At 37.0% G+C, this 20,136-nt stretch overlaps 1 protein-coding gene and 1 long non-coding RNA gene across 5 annotated transcripts in view; one reads left to right on the forward strand and one right to left on the reverse strand.

Moving 5' to 3' along the window:
* The window catches only part of N4BP2L2 (NEDD4 binding protein 2-like 2), a 102,014-nt gene that overhangs the window by 1,127 nt on the left and 80,751 nt on the right, over positions 1 to 20,136 (forward strand). For 2 of the 4 annotated variants that reach the window (XM_011946904.1, XM_011946907.1), the window contains exons 2-5: positions 897 to 2,155; positions 10,169 to 10,293; positions 16,090 to 16,178; positions 16,876 to 16,952. In XM_011946904.1, coding sequence (XP_011802294.1) covers positions 897 to 2,155; positions 10,169 to 10,293; positions 16,090 to 16,178; positions 16,876 to 16,952 — 1,550 coding nt within the window. The remainder of the gene's footprint in view (positions 1 to 896; positions 2,156 to 10,168; positions 10,294 to 16,089; positions 16,179 to 16,875; positions 16,953 to 20,136) is intronic. The other 2 variants (XM_011946905.1, XM_011946906.1) reach the window with 2 other exon arrangements.
* On the reverse strand, positions 10,109 to 11,947 carry LOC105515157. The gene is made up of 2 exons (XR_001002272.1): positions 11,045 to 11,947; positions 10,109 to 10,743 (listed from the first exon to the last, which is right to left on the reverse strand). It is a non-coding gene; the product is annotated as an uncharacterized LOC105515157 (long non-coding RNA).

A 20,136-nucleotide genomic window follows, 5' to 3' on the forward strand; every position in this document is an offset into this window, starting at 1 on the left:
CGCGCCCCCATGCCCGGCTAATTTATTGTATTTTTGTTAAGAGACTGAGTTAGGCCATGTTGCCAGACTGGTCTCGACCTCCTAAGCAGCAATCCGCCCGCCTCAGCCTCCCAAGTGCTGGCATTACAGGCTTGAGCCACTCTGCCAGGTCTAAAGGGAAGCAAATTTTGTCTTCATGATAGACTATTCGGAAAAGAACGCTTTGAACTTTGGGAGTTGCCAGATTTCTTTATTAAACGAATTTCCGTTATCGTCATTGCAACTTATCTCTTCCTTCCTTTTAAATTAACGCACTACACCCATTTGGGAACCTCTTTTACACTAACTACTCACAGTAAAGGGCCTCCAAAGACTGGCATTTCAGTTAATCTAACATTTGGATGCTAAGGAGATTGGTTGTCTGAGGTTTGGGAGGGAATTGGAGCAATTTACTCTCAAGAACACAGTGATTTTAAGTAAGGAAATGCTTAGGATGCAGTGTGTCAGCCAGTTTGAGTATGTGTTAATTTGGTGTTGGCAGTTTCACTCTCCTTTTAAATACACAATTGTGTATCCATATCATAAAAATATATATTACTGACTCAACTTTGCAGACTTACTTAAATCTTTTAGGTCCTCCAAATTCAGAAATGGATCGTTTAAAGTTGAGATCTATCTATCTATCTATCTGTATATATTTTTTAAAGGATATTCAGTGAGATCCCCTCCCATAAACCACCCTGTTACGACTGTACTTAAATAATAAGTGGTTATAAAATTGACCCTGGTACTTTGGGAAATTGTTACCATTAAATATATCACAAATTTAAATGTTTTTGTTTAATTTCTTGTTTTTGAAGAAATTTTTATTTAGGTTTTTAATAAGCTAGTAATTGTATGATTTATTTATTTCTCAGATGTCTTATGGTGAAATTGAAGGTAAATTCTTGGGACCTAGAGAAGAAGTAACGAGTGAACCACGCTATAAAAAATTGAAGTCAACTACAGAGGCATATATTTTTCACAATCATAGTAATGCTGATTTTCACAGAATCCAAGAGAAAACTGGAAATGATTGGGTCCCTGTGACCATCATTGATGTCAGAGGACAAAGTTATTTGCAGGAGAACAAAACTGAAACTACAGATTTGCGTAGACCTTTACATGATGAGATGCCTGGTAATAGACCAGATGTTATTGAATCCATTGATTCACAGGTTTTACAGGAAGTACGTCCTCCATTAGTATCCACAGATGATGAGATATATAGCACAAGTAAAGCATTTATAGGACCCATTTACAAACCCCCTGAGAAAAAGAAACGTAATGAAGGGAGGAATGAGGCAGACGCTTTAAATGGTATAAATGGCAGAGGAGGACGAAAAGAGAAACAGAAATTTAACTCTGAAAAATCAGAGATAGACAGTGAATTATTCCAGTTTTACAAAGAAATTGAAGAGCTTGAAAAGGAGAAAGATTATTTTGAGAACAGTTGTAAAGAATCTGAACCTTCTCAGGAACAGTTGATTCCATTTTATCAGGGCCATGGTAATGGTCTCTTAAAACCTGACGAAGAAAAGAAAAATCTTAGTAATAATGTTTTTCCATCACATTGTGATTATCAACAGAACTTGGGGAATGAGACAGGCAAATATCCCTGTAATGGACAAATAATACCTACATTTTGTGACACTTCATTTACTTCTTTGAGGCCTGAATGGCAGGCAGTGCATCCTTTTATAGTGCCCCATGGTCCTCCTCTTCCCAGTTTGAACTATCATTTAAATATTCAAAGATTCAGTGCTCCACGAAATCTACCATCACATATTTTCCAAGCGCAAGATGACTCTCAGATACAAAATGGATATTATTTAAATAATTGTCATGTTAACTGGAATTGTATGACTTTTGATCAGAACAATGAATATGCTGATTGTAGTGAGAATAGGAGTAGTGTTCATCCCTTTGGAAATGGCTGCAGTATGCAAAATGAATATGTGAGTAATGGTTTCTGTGAAGTCAGAGAAAGATGCTGGAAAGATCCTGGCATGGACATGCATAATGGAACAGACAGGTTTGTGAACCAGCAGTTTCAAGAGGAAAAGTTAAATAAATTGCAGAAGTTACTTATTCTTTTAAGAGGTCTGCCTGGTTCTGGGAAAACAACATTGTCTCGGTGAGTAGAGGATACCAACTGAATACTTGATAATTCATTATTTAAAAATTATAAATGATACTTGTCGCCGGCTGCAGTGACTCATGCATGTAATCCCAACACTTGTGAGGCCAAGGTGGGCTGGTCACTTGAGCTCAGAAGTTTGAGACTAGCCTGGGCAACATAGTGAGAGCCTGTCTTAAAAAAATGAAATAAAAATGTTAAAACTATAAATGATATTTGTAATCAGTGACAAATGCTTTCATGTTTCTAGTAGAAGAAAATCTTTAATTTGCTATATTTGAGAATAGCATCTGACAGTGTAACTATTTAAAAATCTTTTCTGATAGAAGAAAGGAGAATTGGCATATATGTTTATATTTAGATTCTGCTAAGGGCTTTAAAAATAGATAACACTTTGTATAATTATGACAGTGATGAAAGCCAATGCTACTTGAGGACTGTCCTGGCCTGCCCTTAAAATAGATAACACTTTGTATAATTATGACAGTGATGAAAGCCAATGCTACTTGAGGACTGTCCTGGCCTGCCCTTTTGAGTCAGCTATTCAAGAAAAGTTGGACTCAGTGTTTGAAAATTTGGGTTTTTCAAATTCAGCTGGAGGTGAGAAAAGAAAGAGAAAATTTGGGTATTGACTCAGTTATTTCACTTTTTCACCTTGGGCAAGTTTTGCTCTGTTAATGGAATAAATGATACTTAATTTTTCTGGAATTATTTTGGGAATCAAATGAGACAACCCAAGGAAAGGAATTTTGATTGTGTTGAGCACTGTGCCATGTTCATACCACTGATTGGCGGAAGGAACCCTTTTTTGATTTCTTAAAATTTAGGAGTTTGAAGTGAGCAGTATCTGAATTGGCATTAGAACTGGTGATGGTTTATTGTATTACAAGATATTTCAAATTCCTTTTTGTGTTTACATTTTAAAACTGTTGATGCACTTGAATATATTTATGCAATTGTGAAAAAATAGTGTAAAGTAAGCAGTACAAATTTTCTGCAGTTTATATAAGATTATTCAAGATTTGTGCCAGACTAGGGGAAAAAGAAAATTTTCTGGTATCTTTGGGTGAGGATGGAGAAGTCCAAGAAACCATTTTGCAAATGTTTTATATTTACTAACAAGACAATCTAAACAACCTAACTAAACTTTTTTTTTCAGAGAAAAGACACTAAAGATTTAATTTGTGATATTTCAAGCTAGATTATAAACGGTGATCTTTGTGAATGAATTAGTTCATTCCAAAGTTAAATTTTGGTCTTTGTATTTTGATTCCTTTTATGTTAGTGAGGATTTTGTAGAGAAGATAAAATTTCACCTCTATAATAATAGAAGTTAGGAGTGAGGTCTCACAAACATGGGCAGTCTTCTAGATTTGGGATATACTATCAGAGAAAATAAATAATTGAAATTTGGAAATTGGATAAACGAGTCTGCTAGTTAGGACCACTTGACTAAGAGGGGGTATAGAAGAAACCTAAAGAAGAAAAAAGTTAGACTTGAGACCACATATTGGAGTATGTTGAAACTAAAGGTGAATAAAGTAGTGGAAATTCAATAGAATTTAAAGGAGACATTGTAGTGGGAGATGATAGAGGTGATTAGATATAATATGTATACTTATTTGAAGAATAGACCTAAGAATAGAAGTTATATGTAGCACCAACGAGTACTATTTGTATTGTGATTCACAATTTACAGAGTATTTCCATACATACAAATCTTGTGAGATGGGTTGTTTTTTCATTTTATAGAAGGAGCAGAGGCTAAAAGAAGTTGAGGTTAAGTGATTTAGAAGTTACAAAAGCTAGCAAGAGATCAAACTAGGAATAAAATGATAGTATGTTTTTTCCCTTGCCTTCACTTTAATGCTTAATGGATATGTAGTCTTATACATGACTCCTGACTTCAAGGAGCCTGGTCTGTAACTCTTTAGGTCAACACTTTTTGAGTGAAGTGGTTTTGGTTATTTGGAATTAGATATAAAGTCACATACTCTTTGGTGAGGAATGGCTTCATATGGGAGTTCACATTCAAAACAAGCTTTGACAAAATAATAGAGTGAAAATTGATAGATCAGAGTTGAGCTGATTTGGAGGACCAAATTAAAAGACCGGCTGAGCGTGATGGCTCACACCTGAAATCCCAGCACTTTGCGAGGCCAAGGCAGGCAGATTGTTTGAGCCCAGGAGTTCAAGACCAGCCTGGATAACCTGGGTATCCCAGCTACTTGGGAGGCTGAGCCCCAGAGGCTACAGTGAGCCATGATCGTGCCAGGCACTCTAGCCTGGGTGACAGATTGAGACCCTGTCTCAAAAACAAGGAAAAAAAATTAGTAATGTTTACATTTGGTATGTGGTAATGAGTGTAGGTTGTTGGATAAAATTCAGATTCTTTGGAGGTAATGTTCAAGTCCTCTTCTTATTTAATTTAGTCCTTGCCCACATCCCAATCAGCATGTGTCTAACATGGTAAGTATTCAAGATGTCTGATGATGATTCTGAGAGAGACAGTAGGCCATAATAGCCTTGGCCATAGCTTTGGCCCATAGGGTGGTTATGGGTAGGATAGCCCAATAAATATGTCACTTTTCTCCCTAATTGATTTATAAATTCAGTGAAACTTTAACCAAAATCCCAAAGGAGTTTTTGTATGAATTTGAGAAGCCAATAAGTTTGTTTGGTATGTAACTATAACAAGGACAGTTTGAAAAAAATGAGACTTATCCCACCAGCTATCAAAATATACTTAGAAGCTACTATAATCAAAACTTTGCAATAATTAGCAAAATAACAAGTAGATAAAAGTAGAGAACCCAGAAACACATTAGGTGTGGTGGCTTACACCTGTAATCCCAACACTTTGGGAGGCTGAGGTGGGGAGCATCACTTGAGGCCAGAAGTTTGAGATCAGTTTGGGCAACATAGACCCTGTCTCTATTTAAAAAAAAAAAAAAAGGAAAAGGAAAAGAGAATCCAGAAACATACCTACATATAAGAGAATTTAATATTTGATTAAATGACATTTTCTATTAGTAGGGCAAAATATTCAATAAATGGTAATAGGATATTTGATTGTCAGTCTGGAAAAATAAAGCCCCTGCCTTAAATCATTCACAAAAATAACTTCTAGATGGATCAAGGACTAAGAGTAAAAACAAAACCAATAAGGAAACTGGAAGACAATAGAGAATGGGTAAACGCTGGGATCTTTCTTACCCCCCAAGAAATAAAAAGTGAGGGAATTTAAGAAATTAGTTTTTTGTTGTCATCTGTTTGTAATTACAGATTATTGTGGATATTTGCAATGGGAGGGTGAATAATGTCCCCCCTCCAAAGATATCCATGCTTTAATCCCTAAAAGCTGTGCATATGTTGCCTTACATGGTAAATTGGATTTTGCAAATTTGATTAAGTTAAGGATCTTGCAATGGGGAGGCTGTCCTGGATTATCTGGATTGGCCCAATGTAATAACAAAGATTCTTAATAAGAGGGAGGCAGGAGTAATTAGTCAGAGAAAGGGTAAGACCAAAGCAAAGGTCAAGAGAGAAGATGCTACACTGCTGGCTTTGAAGATGGTGGAACATCCCATAAGCCCAGGTGTGCAGCTAACCTTTAGAAGCTGGAAAAGGCAAGGAAACAAATTCTGTAGAGCCTCCAGAAGGAACACAGGTCTGCACACACTTTGTTTTTAGCTCAGTGAAACTGATTTTGGACTACTGACCTTCAGAAATGTAAGATAAATTCCTGTTTTTAAGTTTGTGGTGTTATAGAAGTTACAGAAACTAATATATTTACCATAGTTTAGGGAGAGATGGGAAAAGCCTTATTTTTTCTCCCTTCTTTTGGAGGAGGCAAGTCTCCTTAATTCCAGAGGAAAGACTTAACCTTTCTTAGTGTAGGTCCCTTTATTCTTAATTCAGGGAGTGTTTAGAGTACCCCAGTAAAGTTGTCTCAGGAAGTATATAAAGGCACTCAGTAAATAAGGGGAAAGTGTTCATGATGTGTCAGTTTTACTCAGATTTTGTATTTTGTTTGAAAATCACTTGTAAATGCACATGAAAGTATTAAAATAATGTGCAGGTCTTAGAAATTTAAAAAACAAACCTTGAAAATGGACTCTCTTTTAGGCCTTGTTTTGGGAACAGGTTCTCTTGGTTTACTTGTTTCTTAAATGAGAAATTGTAAGTATAGAGTACATTAGTTATTCAAGGCTGTATAACAGATTACCCTAAAACTTAGTTGTTTAAAGCAACGAACATACTGCCTCATAGTTTCTGTAGGTCTGGACTCTGGCTATAGTTACTTGGGTGCCTTTGGTTCAGTGTCTGTAAGAATGCTGTGACCAAGATGTTAGCTAGGACTGTGTTCTGGTCTGAAGGCTTGATTTGGGAAGGATCTGGTTCTAAGAACTCTCTCAAGATTGTTGACAGAACTGAGTTCCTTGTGAGCTATGTTGGATTGAAGAGTTCCTTGCTGGCTGGAGACTGGAGGCTTCTCTCATTTCTTTGCTGCTTGGCCTCTCTCCATTCACAAGACAGCTGATTTATTTCAGAGAGAGAGAAAGCATGCAAGCTCAAGTCTTAAGACAGAAGCTACTTTTTTTTTTAAGTAATCTCCAAAGTGACATCCCATCACCTGTGTCACATTCTATTTCTTAGAAGCTGGGGACTAAATCTAAGCCTACTGCAGAATAAGAGGATACCAGGTTGTGAGCACCAGGAGGCAGGGATCATTGGAGGCCGTTGGTTTTGGGGTCAAGGAGATGCCTTATCTTAGTTCTCCCGGTACCATCTAACTTGCCAAAATTATTTCTTCTCCTGAATTGGTTTATTATCAAATTGGCAGGCTTTTATGAGTTGGCAGGCTTTTATGAGGATTAAATGAGGTCATAGGTTTATGTAAAGTATTTGACATATAATAGATTCTCAAAAAGATAGCTATTGTTTTGAAAAAAAAAAAAAAAAAGAAATCAAGTGGCCACTGAGACCAGATTTGATTTTTTAAAATTAGATATTTGACTTACTCAAATCTCTAAATTTTGACGTTCTTTGAATCCATTTTAGTACCTGACTTGAGAGTTCTGACAGAGTCTAAGAATTTTGAAAATATGAATGTTCTTAAATAATTTATTTTTGCTTTAGAGGCTTGGTATGACATTGAGATATTCCTAGGTTCATATAGGCGTTTTTTTAAGTCCATAAAATAAAGCTTCATGGTTTGAAGTAATTCAGGGAATTTGAAAAAGATGCATGAACAGTCTATGCTGCCTGGGAGGAAAAGTATTTTCAAGCTAAACATTTACTGATTTATATATTTAAGAAAATGTTCTTTGTTGAGATTTGTTCATATGTAATGTTTACTTGTTTTAATGATATAAATTGGTTTATTACTTCTCCACCTTTTATTTTGAGAAAATTTAAACCAGTTCTTAGATACAAAAACTATGATTGTCATGTAGAATGATATTATTAACATCTTAAAAATCACCTATGCCAGGCACGGTGGCTCACGCCTGTAACCCCAACACTTTGGGAGGCCGAGGTGGGAGGATCACCTGAGGTCAGGAGTTCAAGACCAGCCTGGCCAACATGGCGAAACCCCGTCTCTACTAAAAAGACAAAAATTAGCCAGGCGTGGTGGCACACACCTGTGATCCTGGCTACTCGGGAGGATGAGGCAGGAGAAACGCTTGAACTCTGGAGGTGGAAGTTGCAGTGAGCCAAGATCATGCCACCGCACTCCACCCTGGGCAACAGAGCGGGACTCTGTCTCCAAAAAAAAAAAATCACCTGCTAATAAACGGGTAGGATGGGAAAAAAAAAAAAAAGGAAGCATAGAGTATCTACAAAAGGTGTTATCTGGATTTCTGGTACTGTTGAACATAATTAGATATTATGTGATTGATTACAACCAAAATCTCTTTTTGGGTGATTGAGTTTTGCTTTAGAATATATTATGTGATTGATTACAACCAAAATCTCTTTTTGGGTGATTGAGTTTTGCTTTAGAATGCTAATATCATGGCATTTTCATATTCTGGGTTATCTGCATAAGCAGTAAAATGCCAAATGTGTCATATAGACATGTTTTGGAAAAATCATGGCTGCCTGAAAAAGAAATCCAACTCCAGTCCCCCAAGGAAGCAGACACACAACCCAAACCATTAACTTTCATTTGGTTTGTCTGAAGTGATTTGAACTGTAATTCTGTAAGTGGAAATAGAGTTTTGTGCAAAAGTAATCGCAGTTTTTAATTGGCGTTTTAATGGCAAAAACTGCGATTACTTTCACACCAACCTTTACATACTTAAATTGCTTTATTTTGATACTAGTGATTTTATTTTTATAAAATATACCACTGGCCCTCCATTTTTGTTGATTCCACATTTTGTTGATTCCACATCAGTGAATTCAACGAACCTTGGACTGAAAGTATTTGAGAAAAAATATTGCGTCTGAATTGAAATGTACAGACTTATTTCCTTGTCGATATTCCTTCAACAATACAGTATAATAACTATTTACATAGTATTCACATTGTATTAGGTATTATAAGTAATAGAGAGATGAGTTAAAGTGTATGGAAGGATGTGCATAGTTTATATGCAAACAGCTATTTCTGTATCAAGGTCTTGAGCAGCAATTGTGCTCTTGGAACCAATCTCCCATGGATATTAAGGGAGAACTGTATATGATACCATTATAAGCTGAGGGATGGAGAGATGACACTTGTCATCTTAACAGTTGAAACCCTCCCTACTACTTTTTTAGTAGGAAATAAGTCAATTTGATTCATTCCAGGCCAATATTCTTTTAGTCTCAATTCCTTCCACCTTCCATCCCACCAATCCTCGCAGAAGTATACAGTGGTGTTCAATTGCCTAAAGGTTGAAGGAGAGGAGAGAAACAACAGAATACTTTCATTGTTGCTCTCACCAAATCATTATCTTGCTGCATTTTCCCTATTACAGCACGCTCCCAATTTCTTTCCTGAGTCATTGGTAATGCAAGTTCTCTCTGAGTACCTCTTAATCTTGCTGTGCTTGTCAATTTAAGGCAGTATCATTTTCAAAGCAAAGCTTGATTATCATTGATTTGAACTGAGCATTTTTCATTTAGTGTTTAATAATTAATTTGATTTAGCAACTTAATTTCTTGAAAATTTAAAGTTTGATTATACTTTGGAGGATCACAGATTGTTCCATAACCTTAAGCCTCCAACTATTTCTGACTTTCACTAGAGGATCATATATGTTTCATGGAAATGAGTTTATTAAAGCTGTCTAGAGTCACATATGGTTTTTTCCAAATGAATTGCTTGCTTAGGCTTACTTTTTAGGTTACGTGTTGCACTAGATTGAGGCAATTTTAGACAACAAATACAAAATTTACTAAAGTGAAAACATGGATAATAGTTGATATAATTTTGAGATTGGGTAAGGAATGTTTTAAAAAGTTGCAATACAAATGCTGCCTTAAAAAGTTTGTGACGGCCGGGCACGGTGGCTCATGCCTATAATCCCAGTACTTTGGGAGGCCGAGGCAGGTGGATCGTGAGGTCAGGAGTTCAAGACCAGCCTGACCAACATGGTGAAACCCCGTCTCTACTAAAAATACACGAAATAGCCGGGTATAGTGGCGCATGCCTGTAATCCCGCTACTCAGAAGACTGAGGCAGGAGAATCACTTGAACCCAGGAAGTGGAGGTTGCAGTGAGCCAAAATTGTGCCACTGCGCTCTAGCCTGGGCAACAGAATGAGACTCCATCTCGGAAAAAAAAAAAAGTTTTTGTTAATGTCTGTAATTGTGTAGATTTAAGTGTGAAATGATTTGAACTCTGAAATCTTTGTAAGATTATTCAGCTCTTAGGCTATTAGGTTCGTAATATACTTTCAGGTAAGTATCAGAAATTCATTTAAAACCTTTCCTGTGTGATTTATTTCAGTTATATTTATTTCTGATGGTTATAGATTTTGTAAATGGCGCCTTTATGATTTCTTTTGTTAACAGAATTCTGCTTGGTCAGAATCGTGATGGCATTGTGTTCAGCACTGATGACTATTTTCACCATCAAGATGGGTACAGGTATAATGTTAATCAACTTGGTGATGCCCATGACTGGAACCAGAACAGAGGTTTGTTTTGGGCCAAGTCTCCCGGGGTAGAATATTTGGCTCAGAGTCAAAAGACCTAGATTTTGTTCTCACCTTAGGTTTTTACCAGCTGAATGACTTTAGCCAAGCCGTTTCAATAGCTTTGAGACCTAATTTCTTCATCTGTTAGAGGTGGTGATAATTATACTTGCCCTACCTGATCAGGGTTTTTGTGAAAAGCAGAGAATTTAGATAAAATGCCTTGTAAACTGTAAATAGTGTATCAGTATAAGCTGGTAAAATGATAGCAGTGTGGGATATTTTAAGAGGCTTTATTTTATACTTGATGAGTAAATTCAGAGAACTGTGAATCTGTACCGTTGTTATGTGGTCCCAAAATTATTTCCCTGAGAATAATGCTAATGTTTTCCAAGGCTTAATATATTGGTTGTGAATATTAAAAGGTTTTCTCAATATTGCTCTACAAGAAACCTACTTAAGGCTGGGCGTGGTGGCTCACGCCTGTAATCCCCGCACTTTGGGAGGCTGAGGCAGGCAGATCACCTGAGGTCAGGAGTTCAACACCAGCCTGATCAACAGGGTGAAACCTCTACTAAATATAAAAAATTAGCCGGGCGTGGTAGCACATGCCTCTAATCCTAGCTACTTGGGAGGCTGAGGCAGGAGAATCACTTGAACCCAGGAGGTAGAAGTTGCAGTGAGCCAAGATTGTGCCATTGTACTCTAGCCTGGGCAACAAGAGCGAAACTCCATCTCAAAAAAAAAAAAGAACCTACTTAATACATTTTTTTAGGAGACATGGGTCAGTTTCTGTTTATCATTAATAGGGATTCTTGACCTGGCTACACTTTTGAATATCTTGGGGACTTTAAAAAAAAAGCAAAAAAAAAAAAAAAAAAAAACCAGACAAAAGTGTGCCTGACCTCAGCCCTAGATATTTTGGTTTTATTGATCTGGGGTGGGGCCTAAACATTGATATTTTTTGTTTTGAAAGTTCTCCAGATGATTCTGTTGTATAATAAGAATTGAAAACTGTTCATCTAAACTATAAGTAAATATATATACAATGTTATTTTAAAAGAAGGATGGATTGATGATTAAACAGATAGCTTTTATTATGAAAAATTTTAAAGAGATTAAAGAGACTGTAATGAACCTCATAGACCCGTCACCCAGAATGATCAGTTATTAAGATTTTGGTGTATGGGCTTTTATCTTTTTGTTTTTACCCCTTCCTCTGTTTAAAGCAAATTCTAGATATCATACTTTATACATTTCAAATTAACTTTTTTACTTAATCACATCTTTCACTTTATTGCCGTTATCACACATATTAAAAAATACCAGTTCCTTCAGGTCATGTAACCCAGTGTAATTGAATTTCCTCTGTTGTCCTAAAAATCTCTTCAAAGTTATTTTGTTTGAATTGGGATCCAAACAAAGTCCTCAAAATGCATTTTGTTTTATTTTATTAAGTTAAACCATAGCATTTTCCCTCTTTTAACCCTTATACCATTGTTACAGAAACTAGGTTGCTTATGCTGTAGTTATCTATTTGCTTCTTGGTGATAACCATTGAACTTGCTCCTCTTCTTTGTTTTATGTGAATGGAAATTAGCTCTAGAATAGAGGCTTAATTAGGTTCAACTTTTTTTTTTTTTTTTTTAGCAAGCAGGTATTTGGTTGTCCTAGTGTTAGTAATAGTGAGCTTAATCGGTAGCTTCACAGGGACAACCTTTTCCCTCTGTCTGTTATCAAGTTCCCTATTAACCTTATATATGATGGTTTTATTCAACAATAAATTGTTTCCTGAGTCAGTTATTTCATTCAGAATTGCAAAATGGTGATTTTTAGGTTAGTTATTCCTTCCATGTTTAATAGAATTATTCTGTAATGAAGAACTTATCTCAAAGCTACCAACTAGGTTTGCCCAAAGTATAATATATACAAGAAAAATAGTAATACTTTTCTTTTTATTTGTCAAATACAGTAAGGAATTTCAGTGAGGATGTTTGTGTGTGTGTTTTAGAGATGGGGTCTTGCTTTGTTGCCCAGGCTAGAGTATAGTGACACAATCATAGCTCAGTGTGGCCTTGAACTCCTGGGCTCAAGAGATCCTCCTGCCTCAGCCTCCTGAGTAACTAGGACTACAGGCAAGTAATTGGGACTACATATGTGTGCCAGCACACCCAGCTCTTTTTTTAAAAAACTTTGTAGAATTTTGAATGAGCCACAGTGCCTGGCTGAGGGTGTTTTCGAGTAAAAAGTTTTCACTCTGTTACAATTTATGGTTTCACAAGGATAAATTTGATCATAAGACTGTTTCCCAGTATTGATTTTATAACTCTCTAGAATTTCTCCAATATATTGGAAAGTGGCATAGCAGTCTCAAAAAACACTAATTTTTTGATTTTTTTTAATGCCATAGAACATTGCTGCTCAAATCAAATAATGATGGGATTGCAATTCTGAAAATGTCTGGGGTTACTGGCCTAAAGTTAAGGGGAACAAGATTAGTTGATAAGTTGAAGGAATAGACAGGGCAGAGCCAGTATACCTTTGGTGAACCAGTAAGTTTATTTGTGTGGGACATTTTTTTCTCATTGCAGTACTAGCATAGCTGGGTGTGGTGGCGCATGCTTATAATCCCAGCACTTTGGGAGGCTGAGGCGGGCGGATCACTTGAGCCCAGGAGTTAGAGACCAGCCTAGGCGACATGATGAAACCCCATCTCTATAAAAAGTATAAAAATTAGCCAGCCGTGGTGGTGCACACCTGTAGTCCCAGCTACTTGGGAGGCTGAGATAGGAAGATGACTTGAGCCAGGGAGGTCAAGGCTGCAGTGAGCTGAGATTGTGCTACTGCACTCCAGCCTGGGTGACAGGGCAAGATTCTGTCTCAAAAAACACAAACAAACTAGTACAGAATATTTCATTAAAATGTTTATGTCATTTGTATTATGTTAATTATATGTGTTAAATGGAGTAATGGTATCTTATTAAACTGGAACAATAAATATGGACTTGAATATCTTTAAATGCTAGGCACCATTCTATGAAAGTCTGTCTGCTTCACATTTATTATTAAAATAATGTAAATTAATTTTAGAACACCTAAAAATGGAAAACATCTCCAAAGTGTAATTCTTCTCTTTCTTACAGTGTGATAGTTCATTTGTTTAAGAAAACTATTCCCGTTATTTGGGTACTCAGACGTGTTTTTACTTAGGAGCTCTTTTCTACCGAAATGTGCTAGACTGTGGTATTGGATGATAACGGAAAGAAGATAATCTCCCCATTCCTACAAATCACAAATTTATTTGGTCAATAAAAACTTATTTTCTAGAACACAACTCCTTGGATGTGTGAGCGTATCAGACATTAGGAGAATAATTTTAATAAGGTTTTGAATGGAAGATTTGATCATTTTGATTAGAGATGGAGTAGTGGGAGATGGTAGTGTCTTGGTGCTAGCACCAAGCTAGCACTAATAGATGATGGCACCTATTTATGACCCAAATTCTAAATTTATTTTGGTGTTTAGAGACATCTCCCAAATATGTATTTCCCCATAGTGATTATTCTAACTGACCTTTAGCATTCTGTCTGTCCTAGACATCTGTATAAATGTTTTCATTCTGTTGAACTTAGTGGTTTGAATTCTAACTCCTGAGAAAACTTCCATATCTTTGCATTTTGCTTCAGCCTTTTTTTTCCCATAGTGTATTGGGGAACAGGAGGTGTTTGGTTACATGAGTAGGTTCTTTAGTGGTGATTTGTGAGATTTTGGTGCACTCATCACCCAAGCAGTATACACTGCACCCAATTTGTAGTCTTTTATCCCTCACCTCCTTCCCACCCTTTCCCCCTGAGTTTCTAGAGTTGCGTCATTCTTATGCCTTGGGATCCTCATAGCTTAGCTCCTGCTTGTGAGTGAGAACATAATGATGCTTGGTTTTGCTTCAGCCTTTTAATTTTTTTTTTTGAGACAGACTCTTACTCTGTCACCCAGGCTGTAGTGTAGTGGTGCGATCTTGGCTCACTGCAACCTCTGCCTCCCGGGTTTAAGCAGTTCTCTTCCTCAGCCTACTGAGTAGCTGAGATTATTACAGGCACCTGCCACCACACCCCACTAATTTTTGTATTTTGAGTAGAGATGGGTTTCACCATCTTGGCCAGGCTGGTCTTGAACTCCTGACCTTGTGATCTACCCAGCTTGGCCTCCCAAAGTGCTAGGATTATAGGTGTGAGCCACCATGCCCGGCCTTTTTCTTTTCTTTCTTTTTTTTTTTTTTAGACATAGTCTTACTCTCTTGCCCAGGCTGGAGTGCTGTGGCGCGATCTTGGCTCATGGCAACCTCCACTTCACAAGATTCAAGCAATTCTTGTGCCTCAGCCTCCCGAGTAGCTGGGACTACACGCGCACACCACCAAGTCTGGCTGATTTTTGTATTTTTAGTAGAGACAGGGTTTTGCCATTTTGGCCAGGGTGGTCTTGAACTCCTGACCTCAGGTGATCCACCCCACCTTGGCCTTTCAAAGTGCTGGGATTATAGACCTGAACCACTACACTTGGCCTTAGTTTTTTAAATTTATCAGAGGTTCTTAATTATTTTTCTTCTCTCGTATATCTCAGAGATATACATACTCCTGTCATTAACAGTGGCTTCTTGTGACAGTGATTCCTTTTTTTTCTTTTTTGAAATGGAATCTTGCTCTGTCACCCAGATTGGAATGCAGTGGTACGATTTCGGCTCACTGCACCCTCTGCCTCTAGGGTTCAAGCGATTCTTCTGTCTCAGCCTCCTAAGTAGCTGGGACTACAGGCGCACACTACCACGCCCGGCTAATTTTTGTATTTTTAGTAGAGATGGGGTTTCACCATATTGGCCAGGTTGGTCTCGAACTCCTGACCTTGTGATCCTCCCGCCTTGGCCTCCCAAAGTGCTGGCATTACAGGTGTGAGCCACTGCGCCCAGCCTTGTGACAGTGATTCTTATCTCTTGGTAGAAAAGATGGCATTTGGATGGGAGACAATAGTTTAGAAAAGTTCCATTCTACCACAACTCCCAATTTGAAGACCATAGTTCTAAGAAATATCCACAAAGTCAGTTGAACTATGATTTTTAGCTACTTGATATATAAAGTTTTGCTGGTAAGTAATGACTTAAATCCATAATTTTTCAAAAACATGAGCCTTAGTTCAAAAGCATTATTTGTACATTGTAGAAAATTAGATAATACAGATAATCATCTGCAATAACTTTCCCAAAAAAGAGAAAATACAGATAAAATATTAAATGAAAATATTCTTACCACCTACAGGTGACCACTTTTAATATCTCCATAAATCTTCCCCAACTCTTTTGACCTAAATAGGATTATATTTAACTATTGTCTTGTAACTTGCCATTTTCATTTAATAATCTCCATCCTTCTGTGTCAAAATAATTTTTCACCTCTTCTCTTACTTAGTCTATATTCAGATGTAAATTGTTCATCTCTTATATTTCCCATAAGTGAAAGTTAGTTCTAGACTTGAAAGTCTTATTAGCTGTAAGTTCAGCAAAATGCCTTTCAGAGCCAGTTTGTCAAAGCCAGCATCCAGTCTGGAGAATACACCTGGCATATGATTATGTCCTTTAATTCCCTTTCAATCTATTGGAGTTCTTTTTTCATGACACTGACTGAAGAAATTGCATAGTTTCGGTTTTAAGTAAAGAGATGTAGTACATTTCTTAACAATGTTTAACTTTTATTTTGTGTATTTTAACCTAATCTGTTTTTTTTTCATTTTTAAATTTATATTTTATTTCAGCAAAACAAGCTATCGATCAGGGAAGATCTCCAGTTATAATAGATAACACTAATATACAAGCTTGGGAAATGAAGCCATATGTGGAAGTGGTAAATATGAAATATGAGAAAGTTTTTATTTTTTATTGTCAATTTTTTCACATTCTAAAATTTGGGCTGGTTTGATCTTGATTATTAAAACATTTGTCCTTTGTTTTCTAAAAAAGTTTATTGGTTTGCTTAGTTTTTTAAAAAAATTGTGAATGATGTTTTTTTAAGGAACATGTTCATCTTGTTAATTTTTTTTGTTTGTTTTTTTGAGACGGAGTCTCGCTCTGTCGCCCAGGCTGGAGTGCAGTGGCACCATCTTGACTCACTGCAACCTCCACCTCCCCAGTTCAAGTGATTCTCCTGCCTCAGCCTCCTGAGTAGCTGGGATTACAGGCGCCTGCCCCTATGCCCAGCTAATTTTTATATTTTTAGTAGAGACAGGGTTTCACCATATTGGCCAGGCTGGTCTCGAACTCCTGAGCTCAGGCAATCTGCCATCCTTGGCCTCCCAAAGTGCTGGGATTACAGGCATGAGCCACCATGCCCAGCTTCATCTTGTTAGTTTTGAGTTTCCTTGAGAATAGTAATCAAAATTTATCCAGTTAAGTAGTCTTAACTTTTATAAACCATATTATTTTATAAAGCATCATTTTTCTTGGTTGAGCAAGTTTATAGTATTGTTGAAATGAAATTTATCCGTCTGCCTTTTTACTTTAAGAAGTACTTCTCTGGGTTTTTGTTCCTTTCCTTTGTGTAGGCCATAGGAAAAGGATACAGAGTAGAGTTTCATGAACCTGAAACTTGGTGGAAATTTGATCCTGAAGAATTAGAAAAGTAAGACACTGGAATTTTTATTGAATCCTTAACTTCTTTCTTTTGTGATTTCCAACATCATTTCACAGTTTATTGAATACAAGTGTAGGTTCAGGAAACTGAGGGTAAAATGTGAGGACCTTTTTTCTCTGGTTTTTGGCTAGGCCACTTCTCTGCATTGTCCTTCCACCTTCATCTCCTACCCATTTTAGGTCCCATCAGCTTTTTACTTTGTGCTTTCATGTTGCTCCCACTTTTCTGTCTTTTCAACTATGGGACCATAATGCTATACCAAGATCCTTGGAAACAATGTGTTTTGGAATTTAGGTTTTAGCGATTTTAGAAAGGTAATGTAGTACGTAGATACCTAATCTTAACTCCCTTTTCAGAGTTTGGGGGAGCATGTTATAATCAAACATCTTAATATTTCTGCAGCAGATCATGACTTGTCAATTCAAGTAAATGACAAAGAATCAGCATAATGTAAAGTCAGTTCTGATTATGTTGTGCTGCCAAATGTGTATAGATCTGGTTAGAGTTTGCTGCCAAAGGAGTCAGTGGAGAACGGAGTTTTCACCGCTTATCAGATTTCAGTATTTGTGGTGAGAGAGTGTGGACTTCTATTATTTTCAGATTTTCAGTCCTACTCTTCCATTTGTACCTACATTTACCTTTTCCGTTCATATCACAGCGTTTCCTGACTGTTATTCCTTTTTTTTTTTTTTTTTTTTTTTTTTTTTTGAGATGGAATCTTGCTCTGTCGCCCAGGCTGGAGTGCAGTGGCGTGATCTTGGCTCACTGCAAGCTCCACCTCCTGGGTTCATGCCATTCTCCTGCCTCAGCCTCCTGAGTAGCTGGGACTACAGGCACCCACTACCACGCCCAGCTAATTTTTTGTATTTTTAGTAGAGACGGAGTTTCACTGTGTTAGCCAGGATGGTCTAGATCTCCTGACCTCGTGATCCACGTGCCTCGGCCTCCCAAAGTACTGGGATTACAGGTGTGAACCACCGTGCCCGGCCTTTTTTGTTTTTTTTTTTCACTTCTAGTCTCTTCCTTGTCTCCACCTCCCGACATCTGTTTTTAGGTAACAACTTTATTGTGATACAATTCACATACCCTTACAATTCACCTGTTTAATTGCATACAATTCCGTGTTTTTCTGTATATTCATAGAGATGCGCAGCCTTCGCCCGTCTTTTTTTTAAACCAGTTTTTCCCCACCTACCTCAGTTTGCTTCAAGCTGTTACTCTGTGTATGGAATCAAACTAATTTATTTCCCTCTTGCCTTTCATTCCTTTGGCTACTTTCTCTTTCTCATTTGTATGCTGTGTGTTCATGTATAGATAGACAAACAGATTTATTAGTATTAATATCCGGTATTTTTTGCCTGCCTAGGTGTGTGTGTATCACACCTGAAGTGAAAGAGACAGAAGCTTAAAAATTAAAAGTATTTGAGTAATGCTAAATAAATGAATGATAAAATGCTATGCAGTTATGGCTTCATTACATTTTTGAGGAATTGTTAAAATTTATTATTTTCTTATTATAAATTCACCTTTATATAACAAAGCCACGTTAACTGATATCTGGCGTAGTTTGATTTTTTAAAAGAATAGATTGAATCATAAGTCTTGACATCTTATGGATTTAGTCTTTTTTTTTTTAATTAAAAAAAAAATATTTTTTGAAACAGGGTCCACTACTGTCACCCAGGCTGGAGTGCAGTAGCGATCTGTTTTTATTTTTTTCAGACAGCGTCTCATTTTGTTGCCCAGGCTGGAGTGCAGTGGGGCAATCTCAGCTTACTTCTGCCTCCCAGGTTCAAGCGATTCCCCTGCCTCAGCCTCCCGAGTAGCTGGGCATACAGGCGCCTGCCACCATGCCTGGCTGATTTTTGTATTTTTAGTAAAGATGGGATTTCACCATGTTGGTTAGGCTGGTCTCAAACTCCTGACCTCAAGCAATCCACCCGCCCTGGCCTCCCAAAAGTGCTGGGATTACAGGTGTGAGCCACTGCACCTGGCTTGTAGTAATGATCTTGGCTCACTACAACCTCTGCCTCCTGGGCTCAAGCAGTCTACCCACCTTGGGAGTAACTGGGACTACAAGTGTACACCACCATGCCCAGCTAATTTTTGTATATATATGTATTTTTTTGGTAGAGAGAGGATTTCACCATATTGCCCATACTGGGCTCTTGAACTCCTGGGCTCAAGCGATTAGCCGGCCTCAGCCTCCCAAAGTGCTGGAATTACAGGTGTGAGTCACTGCACCCAGCCAGATTTAGTCATATCTTGCCAATTTTCAACTTCATCTCAATTTTTTTCCTATCTTTCTTGCTTTTTCTTTTTATCTTGAATGTAGACATCAGCTTTGCAAAGTAAACATTTCTGGCCTTTTTTCGAGATAAGTAAATTGGCATTTGTACATCTAGAATGATAAATGTAAAATATGTTTTCTGTATGTTTTGTCATGTCCAGGTCAAGTCACAGGAAACTATAAGGGTAAAATAAGTTGTCAGAAGTTCTTCGAGGGTCCAGAATAAATTTTAAACCACTTTTTAGTGTTATATAACCTCACATACAGAAAAATACATAAATATAAATATATAATTTAACAAAGTTCTTACAAGATCAACACACGTTTAGGTATCATTCACATCATGGGAGCATTACCAGCACCTCAGAAGCTCTTTGCATTCCTCTTCCCAGTCACAGTTACCTTTTATTCTCTAAAGATAACCATTGTTTTGCCTGGGTAATCGTAATCTTTCTTTTCTTTAAAGTTTTGCCATAATATCTTTGACCTTAATATCATCGTTTAGGGGGCATGGGCAAGGTTAAAAAAAATACCATAGCTTAGTTTTGCCTTTTATCAAACCTTTATATTACTTATGTATAAGACATATATATATATATATATATGGAATCATACAGTTTATATTCATTGTGTCTAATTTATTTCACTCAACATTATGTTTGTAAGAGATGTTCAAATTGTGTCTCTAATAATAATTTGGTGTTGATAATAAATTTAAAAATGTGGTACGAACCGTCATTAATAAGTTCTAAAAAATGATATTTTACTTCTACTTTCGTAAGTCCTAGAAGTCCACTCAATCTTTCTGTAATTCTTAAAACAGTATCTCATAATCTTCAATTTTGTTATTAACAAGGGGATATAGTCAGCAGGCTTAGTGAA

Source organism: Colobus angolensis, unplaced genomic scaffold, assembly GCF_000951035.1.
Source record: "Colobus angolensis palliatus isolate OR3802 unplaced genomic scaffold, Cang.pa_1.0 Scaffold255, whole genome shotgun sequence".
NCBI lineage: Eukaryota > Metazoa > Chordata > Mammalia > Primates > Cercopithecidae > Colobus > Colobus angolensis.